This window comes from Pseudorca crassidens, chromosome 8 (genome assembly GCF_039906515.1).
Source record: "Pseudorca crassidens isolate mPseCra1 chromosome 8, mPseCra1.hap1, whole genome shotgun sequence".
Lineage (NCBI taxonomy): Eukaryota > Metazoa > Chordata > Mammalia > Artiodactyla > Delphinidae > Pseudorca > Pseudorca crassidens.
The window spans coordinates 30,875,159-30,899,199 of NC_090303.1; the positions used below are offsets into that span (position 1 = coordinate 30,875,159).

General features: G+C 40.3%; 1 protein-coding gene across 2 annotated transcripts in view; it reads left to right on the plus strand.

The window, feature by feature from the left end:
* Positions 1-24,041, plus strand: part of GRM3 (glutamate metabotropic receptor 3) — a 234,438-nt gene that overhangs the window by 143,023 nt on the left and 67,374 nt on the right. For both annotated transcript variants that reach the window (XM_067746098.1, XM_067746097.1), the window contains exon 3: positions 7,978-8,833. In XM_067746098.1, the coding sequence (XP_067602199.1) occupies positions 7,978-8,833 (856 nt within the window). The remainder of the gene's footprint in view (positions 1-7,977; positions 8,834-24,041) is intronic.

The following is a 24,041-nucleotide window of genomic DNA, read 5'->3' on the forward strand; positions in this document are numbered from 1 at the left end:
TTCAAATGTATACAGTTCAGCTTTGCAGATAGCATGTTTCTTGGACAATCACCTTAGTGGGAAACTTGTTTCTACTGGACACTAGACGTACATACGCCTTTTTGTCTTCTGCTGAAAAAAAAAAATGTTTGGCACTGTGTCACCACAGAAGGCATGATGTTTAAAATGGATACATCATGGATAACCTGAACGGGAAGAGTGACCCCAGGATGTGGGAGTTCACAGGTGACTCTGAATTTTCCAATTCACATTCCCTTTTTCCACAACCTCAAAGAATAGACTACCCGAGCTCTTTCCCATAGTTTACATTCTTTTTTTCCCCATGATCAAAGCATCACTGAAATGAAGCATGACACCTGGAATTCTAAAGAGTCCCTGTGACTTGCTAAAAAATGTCGGGAGAAGTAAATCTCCCCAATAAAGTGGTCTTTAACTCAAAATTCCCAACGATGAATAAGGATGGTTTGGATGCCTACAGTAGCATCACTTCACAGCTGACTACTGATTACGGGAAAGACATTCCCAAGAAAGAATAAGAACTGAGCAACTGATGTGAGCACTGAGTGCGTCTGGTTGCTTACGTATCTTGTACATAACGCATTTGTCTCCAGAAAAACCTTACCTTATCAGCAGAGCTAGTAAGCGTTCATCTGATGAAGTCTTCCCTTAGGTTTATATGATTCCTACTTTAGGTTTATGTGGTTTGAGCACTAAGGCTCCATGGTAAGACCTTAGTTTGTCTTCCTTAAGACAAAAAGGCACCTTTGTAGCTCAAAGGAAATTGGTGCAATGGCCAGATCCCATTGGGGTGATATTGACTTCCTTTTGTATATTCCTAGTTAGTTACACAGAGATAATTTGGAGAAATTGGTTTTAATGGTATGAAAACCTTTGCTTCAGCTACCTCAAGATCTAAGCCAATTGTCTATGTGTCCTCTCATTTTGGTAACTTGACAAGGATTAATGAAGAATCCACACTGCACAGAATATTGTTTATAGGTAGTGTTTGAGAGGAGCTTTACACTGCTTGCTGGTGGGTAGCTAGTTTGGGGGCGGGGGATTTCCCACAGAAGCTATCCTTGCAATTAGGAAAGGTCACATGAAAGAGCAGGAAGCTATCAACTCATTTATTTAACAAACAATATGGAGCCTCTCTCTGCAAGGCATCGAGGAAACAGAGATTAACAATGTTCATTCCCTGTTTTTCAGAGTTTTCACTCCAGTAGAGGAATTAGTGAATGATCTAGAAGTAACCACACACTTTGATTAGTGCCATGAGGGAAATACATAAAGGAGTGACAGAGTCTCAGAAGATGGGCACACAACTTGTCCTGAAATGACAAATCAAGGCAGGTTTCTCAGAGAAGGGGCCCTTGAATGGATTCACTGAACAGACAAGTGGTAAAGGTCGTTCTAAGCACAAGGAACAACACATGCAAAGGCGCATAGATTTGAGGACATAACTATATAGAGAAACTATATAGAGTTGAGTTCATTTGGAGGGGAAAATAATGGGAAAATGGTAGCAGAAGTTCAACAGCGTGTACCATGGGTTTGGTGGACAACTCTTGCTGGTGAAAGCCATCTTAAATAACTCCAGCTTAAAACCGTGAAAATGGGACAAAGACAAATACACTCATTTCAGACCATAGCATCTACTGGAAAATGGAATAGTAGCCGGCCAAGCCTAGCACCTTAAGCATTTCTCCTCGAGTCAAAAAAAAAGTAATACATTTGTGACTTGAGAGGTTACAGTGAAAACATCGCACAACATAGTCTGGAATAAATTCAAACCACCCAGAAAGTGGATACCCCAAGGTGTTTGAACATAAAACTATAGTACACGCTACATGCAGAAAGGGTGTCTGCAAAGCTTGTGTGTGGCCTCTCAGGCCGTAGGAAACAGCAGGCTCTGCCGTAAGGTCTTGGTGTTTCTCACATAAATCATAAAGCCAAACCTGATCATGATATTTATAGCTCGAAGCTTTCAAACTCCCAGCTGAAATGTCCCCTGGTTTCTTAGATAACTGTTCTTACCTCTCTAGATGGTCAGTCAGTAAACAAACGTCTATGGAACCATCTCAAAGTATAGACTGACAAATGAAAAAGTATACTTTTTTTTTTTTTTTTCTGTACGCGGGCCTCTCACTGTTGTGGCCTCTCCCATTGCGGAGCACAGGCTCCGGACGCGCAGGCTCAGCGGCCATGGCTCACGGGCCCAGCTGCTCCGCAGCACGTGGGATCCTCCCGGACCGGGGCACGAACCCGTGTCCCCTGCATCGGCAGGCGGACTCTCAACCACTGTGCCACAAACGAAGCCCGAAAAAGTATAATTTTGATAACAAGAAATGATTGCTCATGGTCCTCCAATCAAGGAGTTAGTGCCTTGAGAAGTGAAAAAAGACAGACATACTATAACTTGAAATATATCGTTGCTATATTGTAATGAGAGGAATCCCATACAGCAGAGGCTAAGAGCTTGAATTACGGAATGGATCGAATAAGTGTGGGAAGTGGAGCATACTGTCAGATGCCTGGGATCAGATCCTGTCTCTATCACCTAGGGGCTCTTCAGCAGGATCCCTAGGTGCTCGTGCCTCAGTCCCTCAATCTGTAAAATGGGATAATGGTAGTATCAGCCTCATAAGATTGTTATGAGGATTAAAAAAGATATATCTACAACAGTAGATCTAAATTTTTTTGGTGGACTTTTGCAACATTCAACTTTGCATGTGTATCCTCATTTTTTCCCCTAGTTTTCTTAGCCTTTCTTCACTTGTGTAATTTTAACTTAAATCCACAAATATACATCTCTCCCTATGTAATACCACCTTATTGCCAGAGAAGGAGACTAGACTTTTGGAAAAATCAAGAGACTGGGCTCTAATCTTAACTTTTTGCTTATTGGTTGTGTAAATTTTGGAAATTCACTTCACTCTGTGAGCTTCAGTTTCCTCACCTATAAAGCAAAAGGCTTAGATTATCTTCATGGCTTCTTCTAACTCTAAAACGTAATGATCTTATAGCTTATTTATATCTTTTTCCAAAGTCATTGATAAAAATTTAATCTCACTTGACCACCTCATACAGACTTTCTTCCAAGCTGTTCTCTTTTAGTATATTTAACTTTTTCATCCAATTCCTATCATTTTCCCTTTTTCACAAGAGTCCAAGTAATGTCACCAATACCTGTTGAAGTCACAGGCCATGGCTACAACTCCTCCCTAAATGGTTCAACTAATGTTGAAAAGACTCTAGTGAGGGGCTTCCCTGGTGGCGCAGTGGTTGAGACTCCACCTGCCGATGCAGGGTTCACAGGTTCGTACCCCGGTCCGGGAAGATCCCACATGCCGCGGAGCGGCTGGGCCTGTGAGCCACGGCCGCTGAGCCTGCGCATCCAGAGCCTGTGCTCCGCAACGGGAGAGGCCACAACAGTGAGAGGCCCGCATACGGCAAAAAAAAAAAAAAAAAAAAGACTCTAGTGAAACTGATTCTTAGTGAATCCATGCTGATTCCTTGTAACTGTCTTGTTCATTTCTAGTGAAACTGATTCTTAGTGAATCCATGCTGATTCCTTGTAACTGTCTTGTTCATTTCTAGTGAAACTGATTCTTAGTGAATCCATGCTGATTCCCTGTAACTGTCTTGTTCATTTCTAAGTGCCTGCTTGCTCTCTACTGGAAAGTCTATTTTAGAAAATTACCAAACTGTATCATGGTTATTGATTTATATTTATTCCTGATTTATACTTGCTGAATTTGCCCTTACTCCTCCATTTTTATCCTCTGACAGTCCTCCCGTTATTGGTTTCTCAGAAATTATTAATAATGATTATCTAATTTAATCTGCAGTATCTTCCAGAACTCAGGACTGGAGGCAAACTTAATTGATTATGGGCTTCTCTTTTGGTCTTCTCTCCTACTTGGGTGTGAGAGAACTTTTTCATATATTTGCTTCACCATTTCCAGGTTAGGAAACATTCTCACTTAAGAGCAAGAAAGACACTGGGCAGTGTCTTTCTTTCACTCTTGTGGAACCAGCTCTCTCATCCAGCGATTCTATCTCTTCTCACCACACCTTCTCCTAAAATGTAATTAAAAAAAAATAACAACAAAAATCACTCCATTTTCACATTCTGTGCTTTAGTCTTCCAAATCCTCACAGGTTCCTGCCAATCTTTTACGTAGTCCACAAGGCTGCCCAAGGACCTAACACACCTACACGTTTCATCCTCTCACTAGTCCTTTCAACATTCAAATGCCCCATTGGAACCTAGCAACCCAGTGACTTCTTTGGAGGTCTTGTCTCTTCTGTCTTATTGAGACTATTATGTCTTGTCTGAATTATTTTCTAAGTCTTCATATTGCTCTCAAGCTAGATACCTTTTTATTAGAGTTTCTAACCATGAGAAGTATATCTCAACTTTTCAAGTGGTTTTTTCCTAAAGGATATAACTAGATCTTTTTTCCTTCCTCCACTCCTACTAAAACTATAATTGGGTAACTTTCTGCCAAACGTCCACATTATTTCCCCATCCTAAAACAATCTTTTATTTTTAAAATGATGTCCAATGTAGGAGTCCCCTTATTTCTTCATGGTTTCACAGAAGAAACCATATGGCCAGTAAAGTAAGTCAGGAACATTTCAGACACCCAGTTTTTAGGCAAATGACACAGGAAACACCCAGCTGACAATTATCTGGCTATCCCCCAACCCTAGTTTTAAGTTTTATGTTAAAAACGAAGCTCCTAATAGAATTAGGTGATCCATGGAGTAAACCCCAACACTGCTTCGGTTCCTGCCTCCTGTCTTTCTGTGTTTCAGACCTCAGATTCGAAGTCACACAGAAGGCAGCAGACAGGAGGTTATGAGAGGACAGCCAGGGTCCTTAAGGTCAAAAGACCTGCTTCTGAATCTTGATTTTGCCCTCACTTTCTAATCCTATCGTTATGAACAAGCTTCTTCATCTAGCAGAACTCAGTTTGTGCATCTCTAAAATGGAGAAAACAATATTCATCATAAAAGGCAGTTGTGAATATCAAAGGAGAAAATATACACATAAATACCCAGTACATTAGCAACTGGTTTTACAACAGTATAAACATTTTGAAAATGCACAAACCAAACAAAGAACTTTATTCTTCTCTAGAAATCAGGTTGGGGTGGGTGAGGGAGGGAAAGGAAGGGAGATTTATAATCTGCTGATTTCTGTAGTATTTACTTTTTACATTAAGCATTTTTACTCTTGTAATCTAAGGAAACTAGTTTTAAAATGAACAGTTCACCATGACAAAAGGACTTCAACACTTTGTTCTATCATTCATTTGCAGCACATGTATTTCTAATGTAACTCTGAACATCATAATTTTGACTATACGGTTGCTCCATGCTATTTAATATAGGTAATACAATTGAGATTATACTTACTTATGAGTGTTCCATTCTCATGTTTAGCTCACTAAATATGCCTCCTTTTTCTAAAGTAGGCTGTAGTTTCCTCATTAAACACACACACATATAACTATTCTTTTAATTATTGAAGTAGAGTTGATTTATAAAGTTGTGTTAGTTTCAGATGTGTAGCAAAGTGATTCAGATATATATGTGTATATATATTCTTCTTCAGATTCTTTCCCATGATAGGTTATTACAAGATATTGAATATAGTTCCCTGCGCTATACAGTAGGTCCGTATTATCTATTTTATATACAGTAGTGTGTATATCAGATAACTACTCTTAAAATGATGGCAATAGTTGCAGTTTTATTCTAACCCACCATCTTCCCACCCATGCTGCAGCTCACTGTGCTCCTTCGCAGCCCAGAGAATCTTCTCCACATTTCCATCATTCTACGGTTACTTCACTGTCTTGTACAGTCTGCCTTGTTTGTAAATTGTTCTCAGATATCCTGGAGGGGTAGAATGAAGCCACAGGACCCTATCCGTCAAAAGACAAGAACTTTTTTCTTCAGCAGCTTTTCATTACTCATATCCCTCCGGGAGAAAAAAGTTTCAGCAGTTTAGGACCCTTTCACTGTGTTTCCTAGATGCCAGAAAATGATGTCTCTGGGCATTTTTCAGGGGCTTTCATTCTCTGCCTCCCTGAGGGGTTCAGGTCCTGATGAATAGAACCTGAAGATTAGAAAACTGTAGCATCCAGAAGAGATGGCCTCTCCAGTGTCACCCAAAAACTGCAGAATCAAGCCAAGCGCATGCACAGACAGGGCTCTTATCACCCGTCTGCCACAGTGGTACTTGCATCCGAAAGAAGCCAGGTACTCAGTACAGAAGTGCTGACAGTGCTGGCTCAGCACCATCTCAATCAGGCTAAGTAAACAAGCAACACCCCCCTGTTCAAATGAACCAATAGAGGTCATTTTGTTCAGGGTGTCTAGGCATGAGAAGAGAAAAAGTAAATGGCATACTAGCCTTCATCCATCCACTCACCTCCATTCCCCCAAATTCACTCACATCCTAGGATCTATATTAAAAAAGAGTCTTTACCAAATGCAAAAAGTATCTGGATCCTAAATTTGCATTATATTGTGTGCTAGGGCGCCAGATTTTCTTGCTGTTCTCTTTGTAGTTACGTGAGAGGTACCAGGATTTGAAAAGATATGGAAAACATTTCTGATAGCTCTAGGCTACATTAAGGGTTGGTTTTAATAGCAGGCCCGATCTCTAAGAACATGCCACGTGGCTGTGTATGAATTTGGCTGCTGGTTTCTGTTGCCAGATGAAATGATGATTAATCAGGACTCAGCTGTGAGTTGTTTGATAGTACTTGTGCTCTTTGCTAACAGCTGCTTATTTCAAGCTGTGCTTCCTACACGTCAAATATAAACCTGAAACCACAATTTCCAGAAGGGGAATTTCAAAGTACGCATAGAGTATATTGGAACATTCAACATTGTTTCCAATTAAAGTCCACTTAGTATATTATGTAACTAAAGTCAGTGAAAAGATAGAAATGTTCAGAATACATGAGGTAGGTAGCCAGGAAAAACAAAAACAAACTTGTTATTAGATTTACATATAATCTGTGTATATATTTTAAAATGTATACATTTCACAAATACTCTAAGTATAAAATGCTCCTTGATACGCTAGTGCCACTATCCTTTTTTATTCTGTAATAAATAAAAACAGTGAAATATTATTGACAGGTAAATAACAATTTTACATTCTTTATTCGAAATAAGTAAACATTTTAAAGTAAATGGTTCTTTTTTTGACCAGGTCCTCGACACTTCCTTATTTGCCTTTTAATCAAAAATATCATAAGAATAGCATTTGTATCCTTGGACTATGTATACTCCAAACAGAAACAAAATGTTGAAAAGGCAAAGAAAATGTTGGTCAAGCCCGTCAGAAGTTTAGAAAGGTATATGCCTAAAATTTGGCATGCACCAAAAAAAACGGATTTTTTTTTGTTTTGTCTTAACCTAGATAATAAATGTCTAATGTGGACTGTCCATGTGGCATACAGTTCCCAAATTAAACTCTTTCAGAGACTGCTGTTTTTAGCAAAAGAGGGGGAAGTGAGAATTAGACAACACCCAGCCTCTTTCTATACAACCGCAGCCAAGTTGTCTCAAAACCTAATTGGGCCAATTCACTGTAGTTCATTGTTAGACTGAGTTATAAGAGGACCCCAGAAACTTAAAACAACCTCACTGGGATACCTGAACAGGATTGATCCTGGTCCAGCGTCTATTATAAAGTCTAGGAGAGAAAGAGGAGTGCCCTTCCCATTTCTCTGTCTTTTCCCCACCCTTGAATTACCTGTTTGGGACCTACTCCCTAATACTCCAAATACAGAATCCAGGGAAGTATCTGGCAAAGCGTCCAGAAAAGCTTAGCGATCTAGAGGTGAAAAGGGAGCTGGGTAAAGGCCTGCTATCCTTTATCTTTCATGTGCAGTCAGTTCCCTCCAGGTTTCTAAAAATGGTACTTCCCCTGTCTCCCTCCCCCAGGTGGCCAACCTGCTGAGGCTGTTCCAGATCCCGCAGATAAGCTACGCGTCCACCAGCGCCAAGCTCAGCGACAAGTCGCGCTATGATTATTTTGCCAGGACCGTGCCCCCCGACTTCTACCAGGCCAAAGCCATGGCCGAGATCTTGCGTTTCTTCAACTGGACCTACGTGTCCACTGTGGCCTCCGAGGGCGATTACGGGGAGACAGGGATCGAGGCGTTCGAGCAGGAAGCCCGCCTGCGCAACATCTGCATCGCCACGGCGGAGAAGGTGGGGCGCTCCAACATCCGCAAGTCCTACGACAGCGTGATCCGCGAGCTCCTGCAGAAGCCCAACGCGCGCGTCGTGGTCCTCTTCATGCGCAGCGACGACTCGCGCGAGCTCATCGCCGCCGCCAGCCGCGCCAACGCCTCCTTCACCTGGGTGGCGAGCGACGGCTGGGGCGCGCAGGAGAGCATCGTCAAGGGCAGCGAGCACGTGGCCGACGGCGCCATCACCCTGGAGCTAGCCTCCCAGCGCATCCGCCAGTTCGACCGCTACTTCCAGAGCCTCAGCCCCTACAGCAACCACCGCAACCCCTGGTTCCGGGACTTCTGGGAGCAGAAGTTCCAGTGTAGCCTCCAGAACAAGCACAACCACCGGCGCCCTTGCGACAAGCACCTGGCCATCGACAGCAGCAACTACGAACAAGAATCCAAGATCATGTTCGTGGTGAACGCGGTGTACGCCATGGCCCACGCCCTGCACAAAATGCAGCGCACCCTCTGTCCCAACACCACCAAGCTCTGCGACGCCATGAGGATCCTGGACGGGAAGAAGTTGTACAAGGATTACTTGCTGAAAATCAACTTCACAGGTAAGCGAGGAGCCTTTAATCATCTTCTGTGGTGCGAACAGTGAATCAAAGAGGAATCAAATACCTCTGCCCCCGACTCAGAAATCTTTTTTTTCAGACCTACACAAGGGGCTCAAACTGTGAAATATTCCAAGATGCGATACAATGGCTTTTTGATGTTCTTACTTATTTTTGAGTGAATATCTTGGCTGGTACACCACATGAAATTGAAAGGCCCCCTAGGCTGCACTGATACGTGGTAGCTGCCTAGACGCGGGCCATGCTACATTTTATTCTCTTTCTTGTGATTAGCTGTAGGATATGACACGTGTGATATGGGCATTTAATCTTCTTTAGCAGAATTGACAACTCTCTAAGGAACATGAACTTCCAAGCTTTTCTTCTGGGTGATTTGACCAAAATAGTCTAATAACTTTCTCAGTGGGGGAGAGAAAAAACGTCACTCTTTTCCCAGAGCCTAATTAGGGAGGGAGAGGGAAAGATACTCAGAGCATGGTGATTCCAGGCATTTGAGCTTATGTCTTCTGCTGTACAGCAACATTTCCATGTCAGTATTAAGGGCTGTGGATTTTCTCAAATGACGTTATGAAATGAAACTGTTTTCCTGGGAGCTTGACTTTAAGCAAACTGAAGACTGATGGAAGTCATTCTGATACAGACGTGAAATTCCAAAGGTGTATTCAAAGTGGCTATTGCTGCAACTTCATTTCTTTATAAATATGGTCTAAACATTTCTCAATATAGCACTGTGTTTTGATGCACTACTAATATATAAAAAGCAAGAAATCTTTAGAACTGCATTCTCTTCTAAGGTACATGTGATATCAGTGCATTAAGGTACTAGCTTGGGGCATTTTAGCTTAATCCTAAATCCTAAAATGGTAAATAATATTATTGGGCACAAAAGATTTTGATGCCAAAAATATTACAATGATAAAATGCTTTCATTCTAGTCTGCAGAGTCTGTTTCAATTGATTTATCATCCAAGACATGAAAGTTTGTATGCTCAAATCATACTATCATTGGAGCAAGTGGCAGTTCTCACATCTCCCTTACAGATTTGACTCAGAAGTCAAATGGCCGGAAAAATCACTGGTAGTACTGAGAAAAGACCTCATGACAATTGGCTCCTATTCTAGAACTCTAACCCCTAAACTAGCCTTGAAAATAAGCACAAAAATTACCAGACTGCATTTTTGCACATCCTTTCTTCATTCCACCCAGAGGGAGCCAAAAGTAGCGGAGATCAATTATGTCAGTGTTCCCTGCTATTCATCTGATGGATACCATCTTTATCATTAGAATGACCACTGTAAATGTTAAGATTAAAACTTTCCTGTGCCCTGTACTCCCACAGGTATATTCCATATAGGAGTGTGTGTGTGTGTGTGTGTGTGTGTGTGTGTGTGTGTTCCATATATTTATTTATTTATTCAGGATTTATCTCAAAATCCCAGATCATTTCACACTGACATCTCCAGAATATAAGGTTGCACCACAGTGTCAGTAAAAAAGAATATCTTTACTCGAAATATAAATGAACTCTCAGGTATCTATAAATAGCATCTACAATGCACTTAATCCTTAAAGATGAATAAGATTAGCACCGTTCTCCCCTTTCAGACTAACCTTGGGGTAACCATTTATCTTCATGCACCACAAGTATTAATTAACTCTGTTATTGTAGTTCATTACTCCTTAGGATGCAAATATACAAATACATCCACTCATCAACAGCTAATAAAAAGAAACCTCTTGGATTTCAGAGAGCCTTTACAAGGTGTTTTCTGTAAGCAAAATATTCTCCTTCATTTCACTGACTGAGTCTTAAATGGCAAAGAAAAGTGAAGAAATAAGGCCATTATTTGGATAAATAAAACAACAGGATCTTCTTTCTTTTTTTATTTTTGAATTTTATTATATTTATTTTTTTATACAGCAGGTTCTTATTAGACATCAGTTTTATACACATCAGTGTATACATGTCAATCCCAATCGCCCAATTCATCACACCACCACCACCACCCCCACCACCACTTTCCCAGCTTGGTGTCAATACGTTTGTTCTCTACATCTGTCTCTCAAATTCTGCCCTGCAAACCGGTGCATCTGTACCATTTTTCTAGGTTCCACATACAAGCGTTAATATACGATATTTGTTTTTCCCTTTCTGACTTACTTCACTCTGTATGACAGTCTCTAGATCCATCCACGTCTCAACAAATGACACAATTTCATTCCTTTTTATGGCTGAGTAATATTCAGCCATTGTATATATGTACCACATCTTCTTTATCCATTCATCTGTCAATGGGCATTTAGGTTGCTTCCATGACCTGGCTATTGTAAATAGTGCTGCAGTGAACATTGGGGTGCGTGTGTCTTTTTGAATTATGGTTTTCTCAGGGTATATGGTACACTATATGTCCGGTAGTGGGATTGCTGGATCATATGGTAATTCTATTTTTAGTTTTTTAAGGAACCTCTATACTGTTCTCCATACTGGCTGTATCAATTTACATTCCCACCAGCAGTGCAAAAGGGTTCCCTTTTCTCCACACCCTCTCCAGCATTTGTTATTTGTAGATTTTTTGATGATGCCCATTCTAACTGGTGTGAGGTGGTACCTCATTGTACTTTTGATTTGCATTTCTCTAATAATTAGTGATGTTGAGCAGCTTTTCATGTGCTTCTTGGTCATCTGTATGTCTTCTTTGGAGAAATGTCTATTTAGGTCTTCTGCCCATTTTTGGATGGGGTTGTTCGTTTTTTTAATTTTAAGCTGCATGAGCTGTTTATATATTTGGGAGATTAATCCTTTGTCCGTTGATTCGTTTGCAAATATTTTCTCCCATTCTGAGGGTTGTCTTTTTCTCTTGCTTATGGTTTCCTTTGCTGTGCAAAAGCTTTGAAGTTTCATTAGGTCCCACTTGTTTATTTTTGTTTTTATTTCCATTTCTCTAGGAGGTGGGTCAAAAAGGATCTTGCAGTGATTTATGTCATAGAGTGTTCTGCCTATGTTTTCCTCTAAGAGTTTTATAATGTCTGGTCTTACATTTAGGTCTCTAATCCATTTTGAGTTTATTTTTGTGTATGGTGTTAGGGAGTGGCCTAATTTCATTCTTTCACATGTAACTGTCCAGTTTTCCCAGCACCACTTATTGAAGAAACTATCTTTTCTCCATTGTATATCCTTGCCTCCTTTGTCATATATTAGTTGACCATAGGTGCATGGGTTTATCTCTGGGATTTCTATCTTGTTCCATTGATCTATGTTTTTGTTTTTGTGCCAGTACCATATTGTCTTGATTACTGTAGCTTTGTAGTATAGGCTGAAGCCAGGGAGTCTGATTCCTCCAGCTCCGCTTTTTTCCTACAAGACTGCTTTGGCTATTCAGGGTCTTTTAGGTCTCCTTACAAATTTTAAGATTTTTTGTTCTAGTTCCGTAAAAAATGCCATTGGTAATTTGATAGAGATTGCATTGAATCTGTAGATTGCTTTGGGTAGTATAGTCATTTTCACAATATTGATTCTTCCAATCCAAGAACATGGTATATCTCTCCATCTGTTGGTATCATCTTTAATTTCTTTCATCAGTGTCTTATAGTATTCTGCATACAAGTCTTTTGTCTCCCTAGGTAGGTTTATTCCTAGGTATTTTATTCTTTTTGTTGCAATAGTAAATGGGAGTATTTCCTTAATTTCTCTTTCAGATTTTTCATCATTAGTGTATAGGAATGCAAGAGATTTCTGTGCATCAATTTTGTATCCTGCTACTTCACTGAATTCATTGATTAGCTCTAGTAGTTTTCTGTTGGCATCTTTAGGATTCTCTATGTATAGTATCATGTCACCTGCAAACAGTGACACTTTTACTTCTTCTTTTCAAATTTGTATTCCTTTTATTTCTTTTTCTCCTCTGATTGCTGTGGCTAGGTCTTCCAAAACTATGTTGAATAACAGTGGTGAGAGTGGACATCCTTGTCTTGTTCCTGATCTTAGAGGAAATGCTTTCAGTTTTACACTATTGAGAATGATGTTTGCTGTGGGTTTGTCGTATATGGCCTTTATTATGTTGAGGTAGGTTCCCTCTATGCCCACTTTCTGGAGAGTTTTTGATCATAAATTGGTGTTGAATTTTGTCAAAAGCTTTTTCTGCATCTATTGAGAGGATCATATGGTTTTTATTCTTCAGTTTGTTAATATGGTGTATCACATTGATTGATTTGCATATATTGAAGAATCCTTGCATTGCTGGGATAAATCCAACTTAATCATGGAGTGTGATCCTTTTAATGTGTTGTTGGATTCTGTTTGCTAGCATTTTGTTGAGGATTTTTGCATCTATATTTATCAGTGATATTAGTGTGTAATTTTCTTTTCTTGTAGTATCTTTGTCTGGTTTTGGTATCAGGGTGATGGTGGCCTCATAGAATGTGTTTGGGAGTGTTCCTTCCTCTGCAATTTTTTGGAAGAGTTTAAGAAGGATGGGTGTTAGGTCTTCTCTAAATGTTTGATAGAATTCACCTGTGAAGACATCTGGTCCTGGACTTTTGTTTGTTGGAAGATTTTTTTTTTTTTTTTTTTTTTTTGCCTATGCGGGCCTCTCACAGTTGTGGCCTCTCCAGTTGCGGAGCACAGGCTCCGGACGTGCAGGCTCAGCGGCCATGGCTTATGGGCCCAGCTGCTTCACGGTATGTGGGATCCTCCTGGACCGGGGCACGAACCTGTGTCCCCTGCATCGGCAGGTGGACTCTCAACCACTGCACCACCAGGGAAGCCCTCTTGGAAGATTTTTCATCACAGTTTCAATTTCACTACTTGTGATTGGTCTGTTCATATTTTCTATTTCTTCCTGGTTCAGTCTTGGAAGATTATACCTTTCTAAGAATTTGTCCATTTCATCCAGGTTGCCCATTTTATTGGCATAGAGTTGCTTGTAGTAGTCTCTTAAGATGCTTTGTATTTCTGCGGTGTCTGCTGTAACATCTCCTTATCCATTTCTAATTTTATTGATTTGAGTCCTCTCCCTCTTTTTCTTGATGAGTCTGACTAATGATTTATCAATTTTGTTTATCTTCTCAAAGAACCAACTTTTAGTTTTATTGACCTTTGCTATTGTTTTCTTTGTTTCTATTTCATTTATTTCTGCTCTGATCTTTATGATTTCTCTCCTGCTAACTTTGGGTTTTGTTTGTCCTTCTTTCTCTAGTTCCTTTAGATGTAAACGTAGATTGTTTATTTGAGATTTTTCTTGTTTCTTGAGGTAGGCTTGTATAGCTATGAACTTCCCTCTTAGAACTGCTTTTGCTGCCTCCCATAGGTTTTGGATCGTCATGTTTTCATTGTCATTTGTCTCTAGGTACTTTTTGATTTCCTCTTTGATTTCTTCAGTGATCTCTTGGTTATTTAGTAACGTATTGTTTACTCTCCATGTGTTTGTGTTTTTTACGGTTTTTTCCCCTGTAATTGATTTCTAATCTCATAGCGTTGTGGTCAGAAAAGATGCTTGACATGATTTCAAATTTCTTAAATTTACTGAAGCTTGATTTGTGACCCAAGATGGGATCTATCCTGGAGAATGTTCCGTGCGCACTGGAGAAGAAAGTGTATTCTGCAGTTTTTGGATGGAATGTTCTATAAATATCAATTAAATCTATCTGGTTTATTGTGTCATTTATAGCTTGTGTTTCCTTATTAATTTTCTGTTTGGATGATCTGTCCATTGGTGTAAGTGAGGTGTTAAAGTCCCCCACTATTATTGTGCTACTGTCAGTTTCCTCTTTTATAGCTGTTAGCAGTTGCCTTATGTATTGAGGTGCTCCTATGTTGGGTGAATATATATTTATAATTGTTATATCTTCTTCTTGGATTGATCCCTTGATCATTATGTAGTGTCCTTCCTTGTCTCTTGTAACATTCTTTATTTTAAAGTCTATTTGATCTGATATGAGTATTGCTATTCCAGCTTTTTGTTTTGTTTTGTTTTTTGTGGTACGTGGGCCTCTCACTATTGTGGCCTCTCCCGTTGTGAAGCACAGGCTCCGGACGCACAGGCTCAGTGGCCATGGCTCACAGGCCCAGCCGCTCTGCAGCATGTGGGATCTTCCCAGACCGGGGCACAAACCTGTGTCCCCTGCATCGGCAGGCAGACTCTCAACCACTGCGCCACCAGGGAAGCCCAACTCCAGCCTTCTTTTTATTTCCATTTGCATGGAATATCTTTTTCCATCCCCTCACTTTCAGTCTGTAAGTGTCCCTAGGTCTGAAGTGGGTCTCCTGTAGACAGCATATAGATGGGTCTTGCTTTTGTATCCATTCAGCAAGCCTGTGTCCTTTGGTTGGAACATTTAATCCATTCACATTTAAAGTAATTATCGATATGTATGTTCCTATGACCATTTTCTTAATTGTTTTGGGTTTGTTTTTGTGGGTCCTTTTCTCCTCTTGTGTTTCCCACTTAGAGAAGTTCCTTTAGCATTTGTTGTAGAGCTGGTTTGGTAGTGCTGAATTCTTTTCGCTTTTGCTTGTCTGTAAAGCTTTTGATTTCTGCATCGAATCTGAATGAGATCCTTGCTGGGTAGAGTAATCTTGGTTGTAGGTTCTTCCTTTTCATCACTTTAAATATATCATTCCACTCCCTTCTGGCTTGTAGAGTTTCTGCTGAGATATCAGCTGTTAACCTTTGGGAGTTCCCTTGTATGGTATTTGTCATTTTTCCCTTGATGCTTTCAATAATTTTTCTTTGTCTTTAATTTTTGCCAATTTGATTACTATGTGTCTCGGCGTGTTTCTCCTTGGGTTTATCCTGTATGGGACTCTCTGCGCTTCCTGGACTTGGGTGGCTATTTCCTTTCCCATGTTAGGGAAGTTTTCGACTATAATCTCTTCAGATATTTTCTTGGGTCCTTTCTCTCTCTCTTCTCCTTCTGGGATCCCTATAATGCGAATGTTGTTGCATTTAATGTTGTCCCAGAGGTCTCTTAGGCTGTCTTCATTTCTTTTCATTCTTTTTTCTTTATTCTGTTCCAAAGCAGTGAATTCCACCATTCTGTCTTCCAGATCACTTATCCGTTCTTCTGCCTCAGTTATTCTGCTACTGATTCCTTCTAGTGTAGTTTTCATTTCAGTTATTGTATTGTTCATCTCTGTTTGTTTGTTCTTTAGTTCTTCTAGGTCTTTGTTAAACATTTCTTGCATCTTCTCGAACTTTGCCTCCATTCTTTTTCCGAGGTCCTGGATCATCTTCACTATCATTATTCTGAATTCTTTTTCTGGAAGGTTGCCTATCTCCACTTCATTGAATAGTTGTTTTTCTGGGGTTTTATCTTGTTCCTTCATCTGGTACATAGCCCTCTACCTTTTCATCTTGTCTATCTTTCTGTGAATGTGGTTTTTGTTCCACAGGCTGCAGGATTGCAGTTTTTCTTGCTTCTGCTGTCTTCCCTCTGGTGGATGAGGCTATCTAAGAGGCTTGTGCAAGTTTCCTGATGGGAGGGACTGGTCGTGGGTAGAGCTGACTGTTGCTCTGGTGGGCAGAGCTTAGTAAAACTTTAAACCACCTGACTGCTGATGGGTGGTGCTGGGTTCCCTCCCTGTTGGTTGTTTGGCCTGAGGCAACCCAGCACTGGAGCCTTCCTGGGCTCTTTGGTGGGGCTAATGGCGGACTCTGGGAGGGCTCACGCCAAGGAGTATTTCCCAGAACTTCTGTTGCCAGTGTCCTTGTCCCCATGGTGAGGCACAGCCACCCCTCGCCTCTGTAGCAGGCCCTCCAACACTAGCAGGTAGGTCTGGTTCAGTCTCCTGTGGGGTCACTGCTCCTTCCCCTGGGTCCCGATGCGCACACTACTTTGCGTGTGCCCTCCCAAGAGTGTAGTCTCTGTTTCCCCCAGTCCTGTTGAAGTCCTGCAATCAAATCCCACTAGTCTTCAAAGTCTGATTCTCTAGGAATTCCTCCTCCTGTTGCCAGACCCCCAGGTTGGGAAGCCTGATGTGGTGCTCAGAACCTTCACTCCACTGGGTGGACTTCTGTGGTGTAAGTGTTCTCCAGTCTGTGAGTCACCCACCCAGCAGTTACGGGATTTGATTTTACTGTGATTGCGCCCCTCCTACCGTCTCATTGTGGCTTCTCCTTTGTCTTTGGATGTGGGGTATCTTTTTTGGTGAGTTCTAGTGTCTTCCTGTCATTGACTGTCCAGCAGCTAGTTGTGATTCTGGTGTTCTTGCAGAGGGAGTGAGAGTATGTCCTTCTACTCTGTCATCTTGTTTCAGGCCGAGAGCATCACCCAACAGGATCTTCTTTTTGTCTCCTTGTTCAGTTACTGACTTGGATTCTACAATTTAGTTTGGCTGTGCAGACCTGACCACAAAGTGCTATTTTCACCTTCTCAATTTGCTCAAAATTGCCAATCATTCTCCATCTCTGAAGAGAATAGAAGGGTGAAAAAACAGACTCCAACTACAGAAAAGAGGGAATTTAGACCAGCCACCAGGTACATATGCATAGCAGTGAGACTTGGACTAGAAAATGCCTTACTACTGGAGGATACTGGGATGATGAATTAGCTGAATATGTATATTAAATAATGAGGCTAACCTAGTCAGCTATTGAAAAGCATGTCTGTTTTACTTTTTTTTTCTGAAGTAGTATCTCTGATTTTCTAACTTGAATATTGAGGTAGTGAACTAGGCACAATAGTGAACGCTTAGCAAACACTACACAATCTTTGCTCAGATCAGAAAAGTCCTCTTCCAGCCAGCTGCCTGTAGTCCATGCATTTACTCCAGGATTCTTCGGACAGACAGTTGTAGCCAATGCCCTTAGAGCTCCAGCCCTCTCAGGATGGAAGAGCTAAGCCTCCTGAGAATACTCCTCTGTCCCTTGGTATATCCCTACTAGCAAGTTCCAGCAATGGCCACCATGAGTATTCCTTGAAGTTAACCCAATATGAATATTCCTTTTGCAAAAGAGATTTGGCAGAAGTATGCTTTGCTAAAGATTCTTCTGAACAGTAAATTCTCCTGGCGTAAGATCTAACGACCTCTCTAGACTCATCTCCTGCCACACACCCAGCATTCACCATTCCTTCCATTAAGGAACTACTTGTAGTTCGCCAAGCACGCGCCCTTATTTTTGCCTTTGTGCCCTCTGTCTATGCTGTTTCCTCCACCTAGAACACTCTCACCCCAGCCCCTTCTGCCCTATCTAGCACCTTCACTTATTCCATCTCAACTGCTACTACCCTGGTCCAAGCCAGCAACACCTCAACACTGCATCCCTAGAATAGTCTCCAAATTGATTTACTCTTAGCCACCTCCAACACAGCCACAACACAACAGCCAGGATGCCCTTTTATAGTGTAAGCCAGAGCGAGTCACTCCTCTGCTCAAAACCTCTTAGGGAGTTCCCCCATGTCACTCACAGTCAAAGTCAAAGTCCTTACAGTGTTCTACAAGGTCCTGCCTGATCTGCCCTCCCCCCACAATCCCTTGCTGCTCCTCTTTCATCACCTTTTACTCTCCCTCTTGCTCACTTCACTCCAGCCACCTTTGTTTCCAAACTTAGGGCTTTCCCACCCCCAGTTCCCTCTGATTGTAATGCCCTTTCCCCAGACATCTTACTTCCGTCAAGCTTTACTTAAACCCCAGCCTCTTATTGAGATCCACCTGGCAATCCTTCTTAAGACTGCAACTCACTGCCTCCAACCCCACCACATGTGCCCTATTTCCCTTTAACCTGCTCTACTTTTATTTACTCCATGATTTTTTCACCTTCTCTCATACCACATGAACATTTTCATGTTTATTCTTTATTGTTTGATCTTCACACTTGAATATAAACTCCATGAAAACAGAAATTATTGTCGGTTTTATTCACTGATGTAGCCCAAGCATAACAGATATTCAGGAAATATTTGTTGATTATAAATAGCTCTTAACACCCAAATTCGTATTTCCTTCTCTATCTCCATTACTAGATTGTGAGCTTTTTTCAAGGCAGAGAACATATGTTTCATCTTTGATCTCAAATACCCAACACATTTTCGGGTACAGAGTTGCACATTATATCAGTGTTTACTGAAGGAATACAGAATGAGAAAAACAGTCGATAGATTTATAATGTGATTCTTTTTGTGAAAATTAAATGTGTATTTTTTTCATTAACAAATTAATTTCAAGAAAGAAAAGTATATGCCTTCTAGAATGGCTGGCTTTTTTTTTAACCTAAGCACCGTCCATTAGTTATGTTCTATCTTCGTATTTGAGGCAAAATTAAAACCAAAGAGCATTAGCAGTGGATCTCTTGTATGTCCCTGTTTTATAGATGAAGCCCCAAAAGTGAAGGTGATTTGCCCAAGATCATCATCTGGTTAGTGGCAGGGAACAAGGTTGAAATCCAAGTCACCAGATCCAGTGCTGCTTTTATACGTAACCCAAGAACTCTGGGAAGTTGAGGACTTTGATCCCAAACACCTAACACAGTTTCTGACATACTCTCACTATTAATGGAATGTTTATTAAAGGAATGAAAGACGATCAGTAAATAAGTTCAAAATGGGTTTCTTCTGTGCTCCTTTTCATTATCCCTTTAATGCTCCTGGGACACTTTCTCAATTATTTGGAACTAAGGTGATTCATAAAACACCCAAACTTTGGAAGGTGAGCCTCAGACCCTACACCTTAGGATATTAAAAAAAAAAAAGCTTCAAAGCATTTTTTATTAGTAAAATTTCTCCATCTGAAAGAGCCACGTCATCTTGAATTCTAAAATAAATATTTAAATGAGAATTATGTTTCGTGGCACGAGACTTTTCCAAATTATTTTGAATAAAATTCCATGCACTTATCATGTAAAAGGAAAGCTTAAACTACCCAAGGCAGTTCCAGACAGAGGAAACAGAGAGGGCTGTTAAACTTTTAAAGAAATGCAATGTCACTGTCATTTTATGTGTTCACAGTACAATATAACCTCTCTCACTTTTTATTCTGAGACGAGTTCCAGAAAATGGAATAGACTAAAATCATAGAGTTACAAAAGGCCTTCCTGAAAGATGAACGTGCTTCTACTCCTCACTTGACAGAGGTGGAAATTCAGGATGTCAGCATTAAGATCTTCACTTACTGAAGCACATAAAAGTGAACTCAACTGTCAGGTGACGTGGTAACCAGAGTGCACCCAAATGAAAAGAAATAAGAAAGCACTCCCACTTACTGTGCATACTGCCAGAGGTGCTCCAAGACACAGCCGGCGTCGAGGATGCATTATCTTAGGAATAACACTCATAACGTTCCTTTGCCTGATTTGCAGGCCTGGGTTAAAATGTTTGAGAATGGAAAAACTGAGAATTTTACACAACAGGAAATTTATCCAAGATCACATAGTAAATAGGTGACAGAGCAAACCATAAGGTCCTGAATGTAGCCAGTGATTCCAAAGATAAGTTTAGACTTTATGCTGGGACCTGGGGACCCAACAGTTAACAAGACAGACGGGGTCCCAGCTTCATGGAGCTTATACCAGCAGCCAGTCCACAGAACAGTCTCAAAGTATAGAAGCAGAATTAGTGGGGCTGCATGAAAAAGAATGAAATAATGCCATTTGCAGCAAGGTGGATGGACCTAGAGATTTTCATACTAAGTGAAGCAAGTCAGACAAAGAAAGACAAATATCATATGATATCACTTACATGTGGAATCTAAAAAAATGATAGAAATGTACTTATTTACAAAACAGAAACAGACTTACAGACTTAGAAAACAAACTTATGGTTACCAGAGAGGAAAAGTGGGGGGGGGGGGTGCGGATAAATTAGGAGGTTGGAATTAACATATACACACTACTATATACAAAATAGATAATCAACAGGACCTACTGTATAACACAGGGAACTATACTCAATATTCTGTATAACCGATATGCGAAAAGAATCTGAAAAAGAATGGATATATGTATAGGTGTAACTTTGCTGTACACCTGAAACTAACACAACATTGTAAATCCATGATACTCCAATATAAAATAAAAATTTAAAAAAAGAATTAGTGGGGCTGCAATAGTAGGGTCTTGCCTTAAATTTTGTGTTCTACTTTGGTTTTGAGTTTTGCTTTGGATTGGAAAATCATTGTGTATCTTTATCTTATTTCCAGAATAAATCTAAATTCACTGAACAAATCTTAATTCAAGCCTTATTCCCAAGGCTTGAATTATAAGTGAAGAGGGCATCTCCTTGTTACTGCTGGACCTGGTAGTCATAATGGGCTGGATAGTAGGACACAGCTGTGACAGTATTTTTGCTCATTCGTTTGTTAGTTGCTTTTCTTTCTCTATTTCTTTCTTTCTTTTCTTTTTTTTTTTTTTTTGTGTGTGTGTGTGGCACACTTATCTCCTGGTACCAGCAAAGAGACAGACTACTGAGATCAGAGGCCCAGAGCCTCACGGAGATTGTCTAGTTTTGTTCTTATGTTTACAATTGTCCATATCTGAAAGAGGGGCAGAGGCAGAAAATGAGTAGTCCAGCCTTGCTGCCCCATTCACCTCTGCGTCTGACTCATTCCCGTCGGTAGAAAATTCACTCCTGGTTGGAGGGGTAATCACAGAGCACAGGCTGGGAAGGGCAGATTTTCTGGGACACTGCACTCTAAGGAATATGTGTGAGCTGGCCCCAACCCAGCAAGGCTCTCCTCTTGAAAAGTCCAGGGCCATCCAAGGCACAGCGAGGAAGCCAAAATGGTAATGGCCACATCTTTAGATGAATGGGCTTTGAAGTTCCTGAAAGAGCAAACTGCTCTTGATCTCGCTTCCTCCCCTGGAACATTTGTAGTTCCCACAAAAGCACAGAAACTTGTTCCAGCTCTGCTGATCAAAAGCATTTTCAAAAACGTAAAGATAAATATCCTGTACTTTTTTTTTTTGCCCCTTTCTCTCTGGTCAGCTTCCTGGGGTCACCAGAATAAGATCTAAACCCCCAGAGGACACCACTCATGTGATTACTTATTTGTTTATGCATCACGCATCTGTGCTTTGGTAGCCTAGAGGCTTGAGAAATGATTCTCATTGTAAGGTCACACAATGGAGAACAGGAGCCTCTGGAAAGCCTAATTTTCCACTTCGGCCTGAGCTTTCTGCTACTGCTGCTTGTTATTATGATCATATGGTTCTTACTGTTATTACTATGATTATTATTTCATAATTCTTAATTTTTCTTGATCCATTTGAAAAGCCATCCTGTCTGTGAAGAAGAAAAACATAACCATCCTCAATAAAGTATGAAAGAAACAGATTCTACCCCCTTGCTAATTGGAAAAAAAAAGTACAGTGAATATGCTGTTTCCTCTGTGTGTCCAGACTTAGGGACACAGTAGTATATTTACAAGGACATCACCAGTAAAGGTGTCTGGAGGCTGAAGAAAATATTCAGAGCATTTTTTTTTTTAATATAACTAACCATCTTCAAAAACAAGTTTAGCCTACATTTGTGACCTTTGGGACACACAGTATTATCCCACAATAACCTAGTCTTCTAAATGCTTCTAATCACTGGAAATATTATCACTTGAGTTGAAAATACATGTTTTTCCACTTTCATATATTTTTCTGCTAATATTCATCCTCAACACAACACTGGAACGCCAACACAGAGAAAGGAAGTATTTTCAGTGGGTTCAGAAAAAAATTCCTGACTAGGGTGGCAATCATATACTGAAATAGAAGGCTGTTCTCTAAGGAATTTTAAAAGATTAGACTGTCATCTAATGGAGCAACTGATTATGGGAAGTCTCCCAGAGTTGGGTTTAGTAAACCGTCCTAGGAACCTAGCAAAAGTCTCATAATGCCTGAGCAGGGAGCAGAGGTTCCAAAGGTTAAGGAAACTGATGTTATATGCTGAGGTAGGCACTGAGGAGATGGCTAAGCAACTCAAGGACAGGTCACTCTTCTGACCTCCCTCTATTTTCTTTTAACTCTTTATTTTATATTGGAATATAGTTGATTAACAATGTTGTGATAGTTTCAGGCGTACAGCAAAGTGATTCAGTTATACATATACATGTATCTATTCTTTCTCAAATTCTTTTCCCACATCGGTTGTTACATAATATTGAGCAGAGCTCCCTGTGCTATACAGTAGGTCCTTGTTGGTTATCCATTTTAAATACAGCGGTGTGTACATGTCAATCCCTAACTCCCTAACCATCCCTTCCCCTCACCCTTCCCCCCTGGTATCCATAAGTTCATTCTCTAAGTCTGTGAGTCTGTTTCTGTTTTGTAAATAAGTTCATTTGTATTATTTCGTTTTAGATTCCACACATAAGCGATATCATACGATATTTCTCTTTCACTGTCTGACTTACTTCACTTAGTATGACAATCTCTAGGTCCATCCATGTTGCTGCAAATGGCATTATTTCATTCTGTTAAATGGCTGAGTAATATTCCATTGTATATATGTACCACATCTTTCTCTCTTCCTCTGTCGATGGACATTTAGGTTGCTTCCTTGTCTTGGCTATTGTAAACAGCACTGCAATGAACACTGGGGTGCCTGTATCCTTTCAGACCATGTTTTTCTCCGGATATATGCCCAGTAGTGGGATTACTGGGTCATATGGTCGCTCTATTTTTAGTTTTTTAAGGAACCTCCATACTGTTCTCCATAGTGGCTATACCAATCTACATTCCCACCAACAGTGTAGGAGGGTGACCTCCCTCTTACTTTAAACATTTAACAAATGTCCGCAGTATCTTTAGTCACTATATGTGACATCACCAGGCAAGAGTCATCCTTCATCCTTCGCATTTTTTCCCCAAACACCTAGCATTGTTCCTGAGGTAACAAAGACACTCCACTTAGGTGTGTTTCATTCCAAAACTATGATAGTTAAAGGATTCTTTTCACTGTCTAAGATAAATTAGAATTTGATAAGGTGGCAGAGTCCCCACAAGTTATAGTACTAAATAACATTTCAGAATATTCAAATATTTAATTCCATCCAAAAACTATAAACAATTTTACTAGCACAGAGTTCACCCTATATTAAATTTGCAAAATAACATCTCAAATACAAATTTATGTTCATCCACAAACTAAGCCACTGACCCAAGTATGATTAGATGTTCTAAGACTGGCCATTAATATTTTTCTTTATTATTTAAAAAAACATTTTCAGCTTATTGCGATATAATTGACATACAACATTTTGTAAGTGTA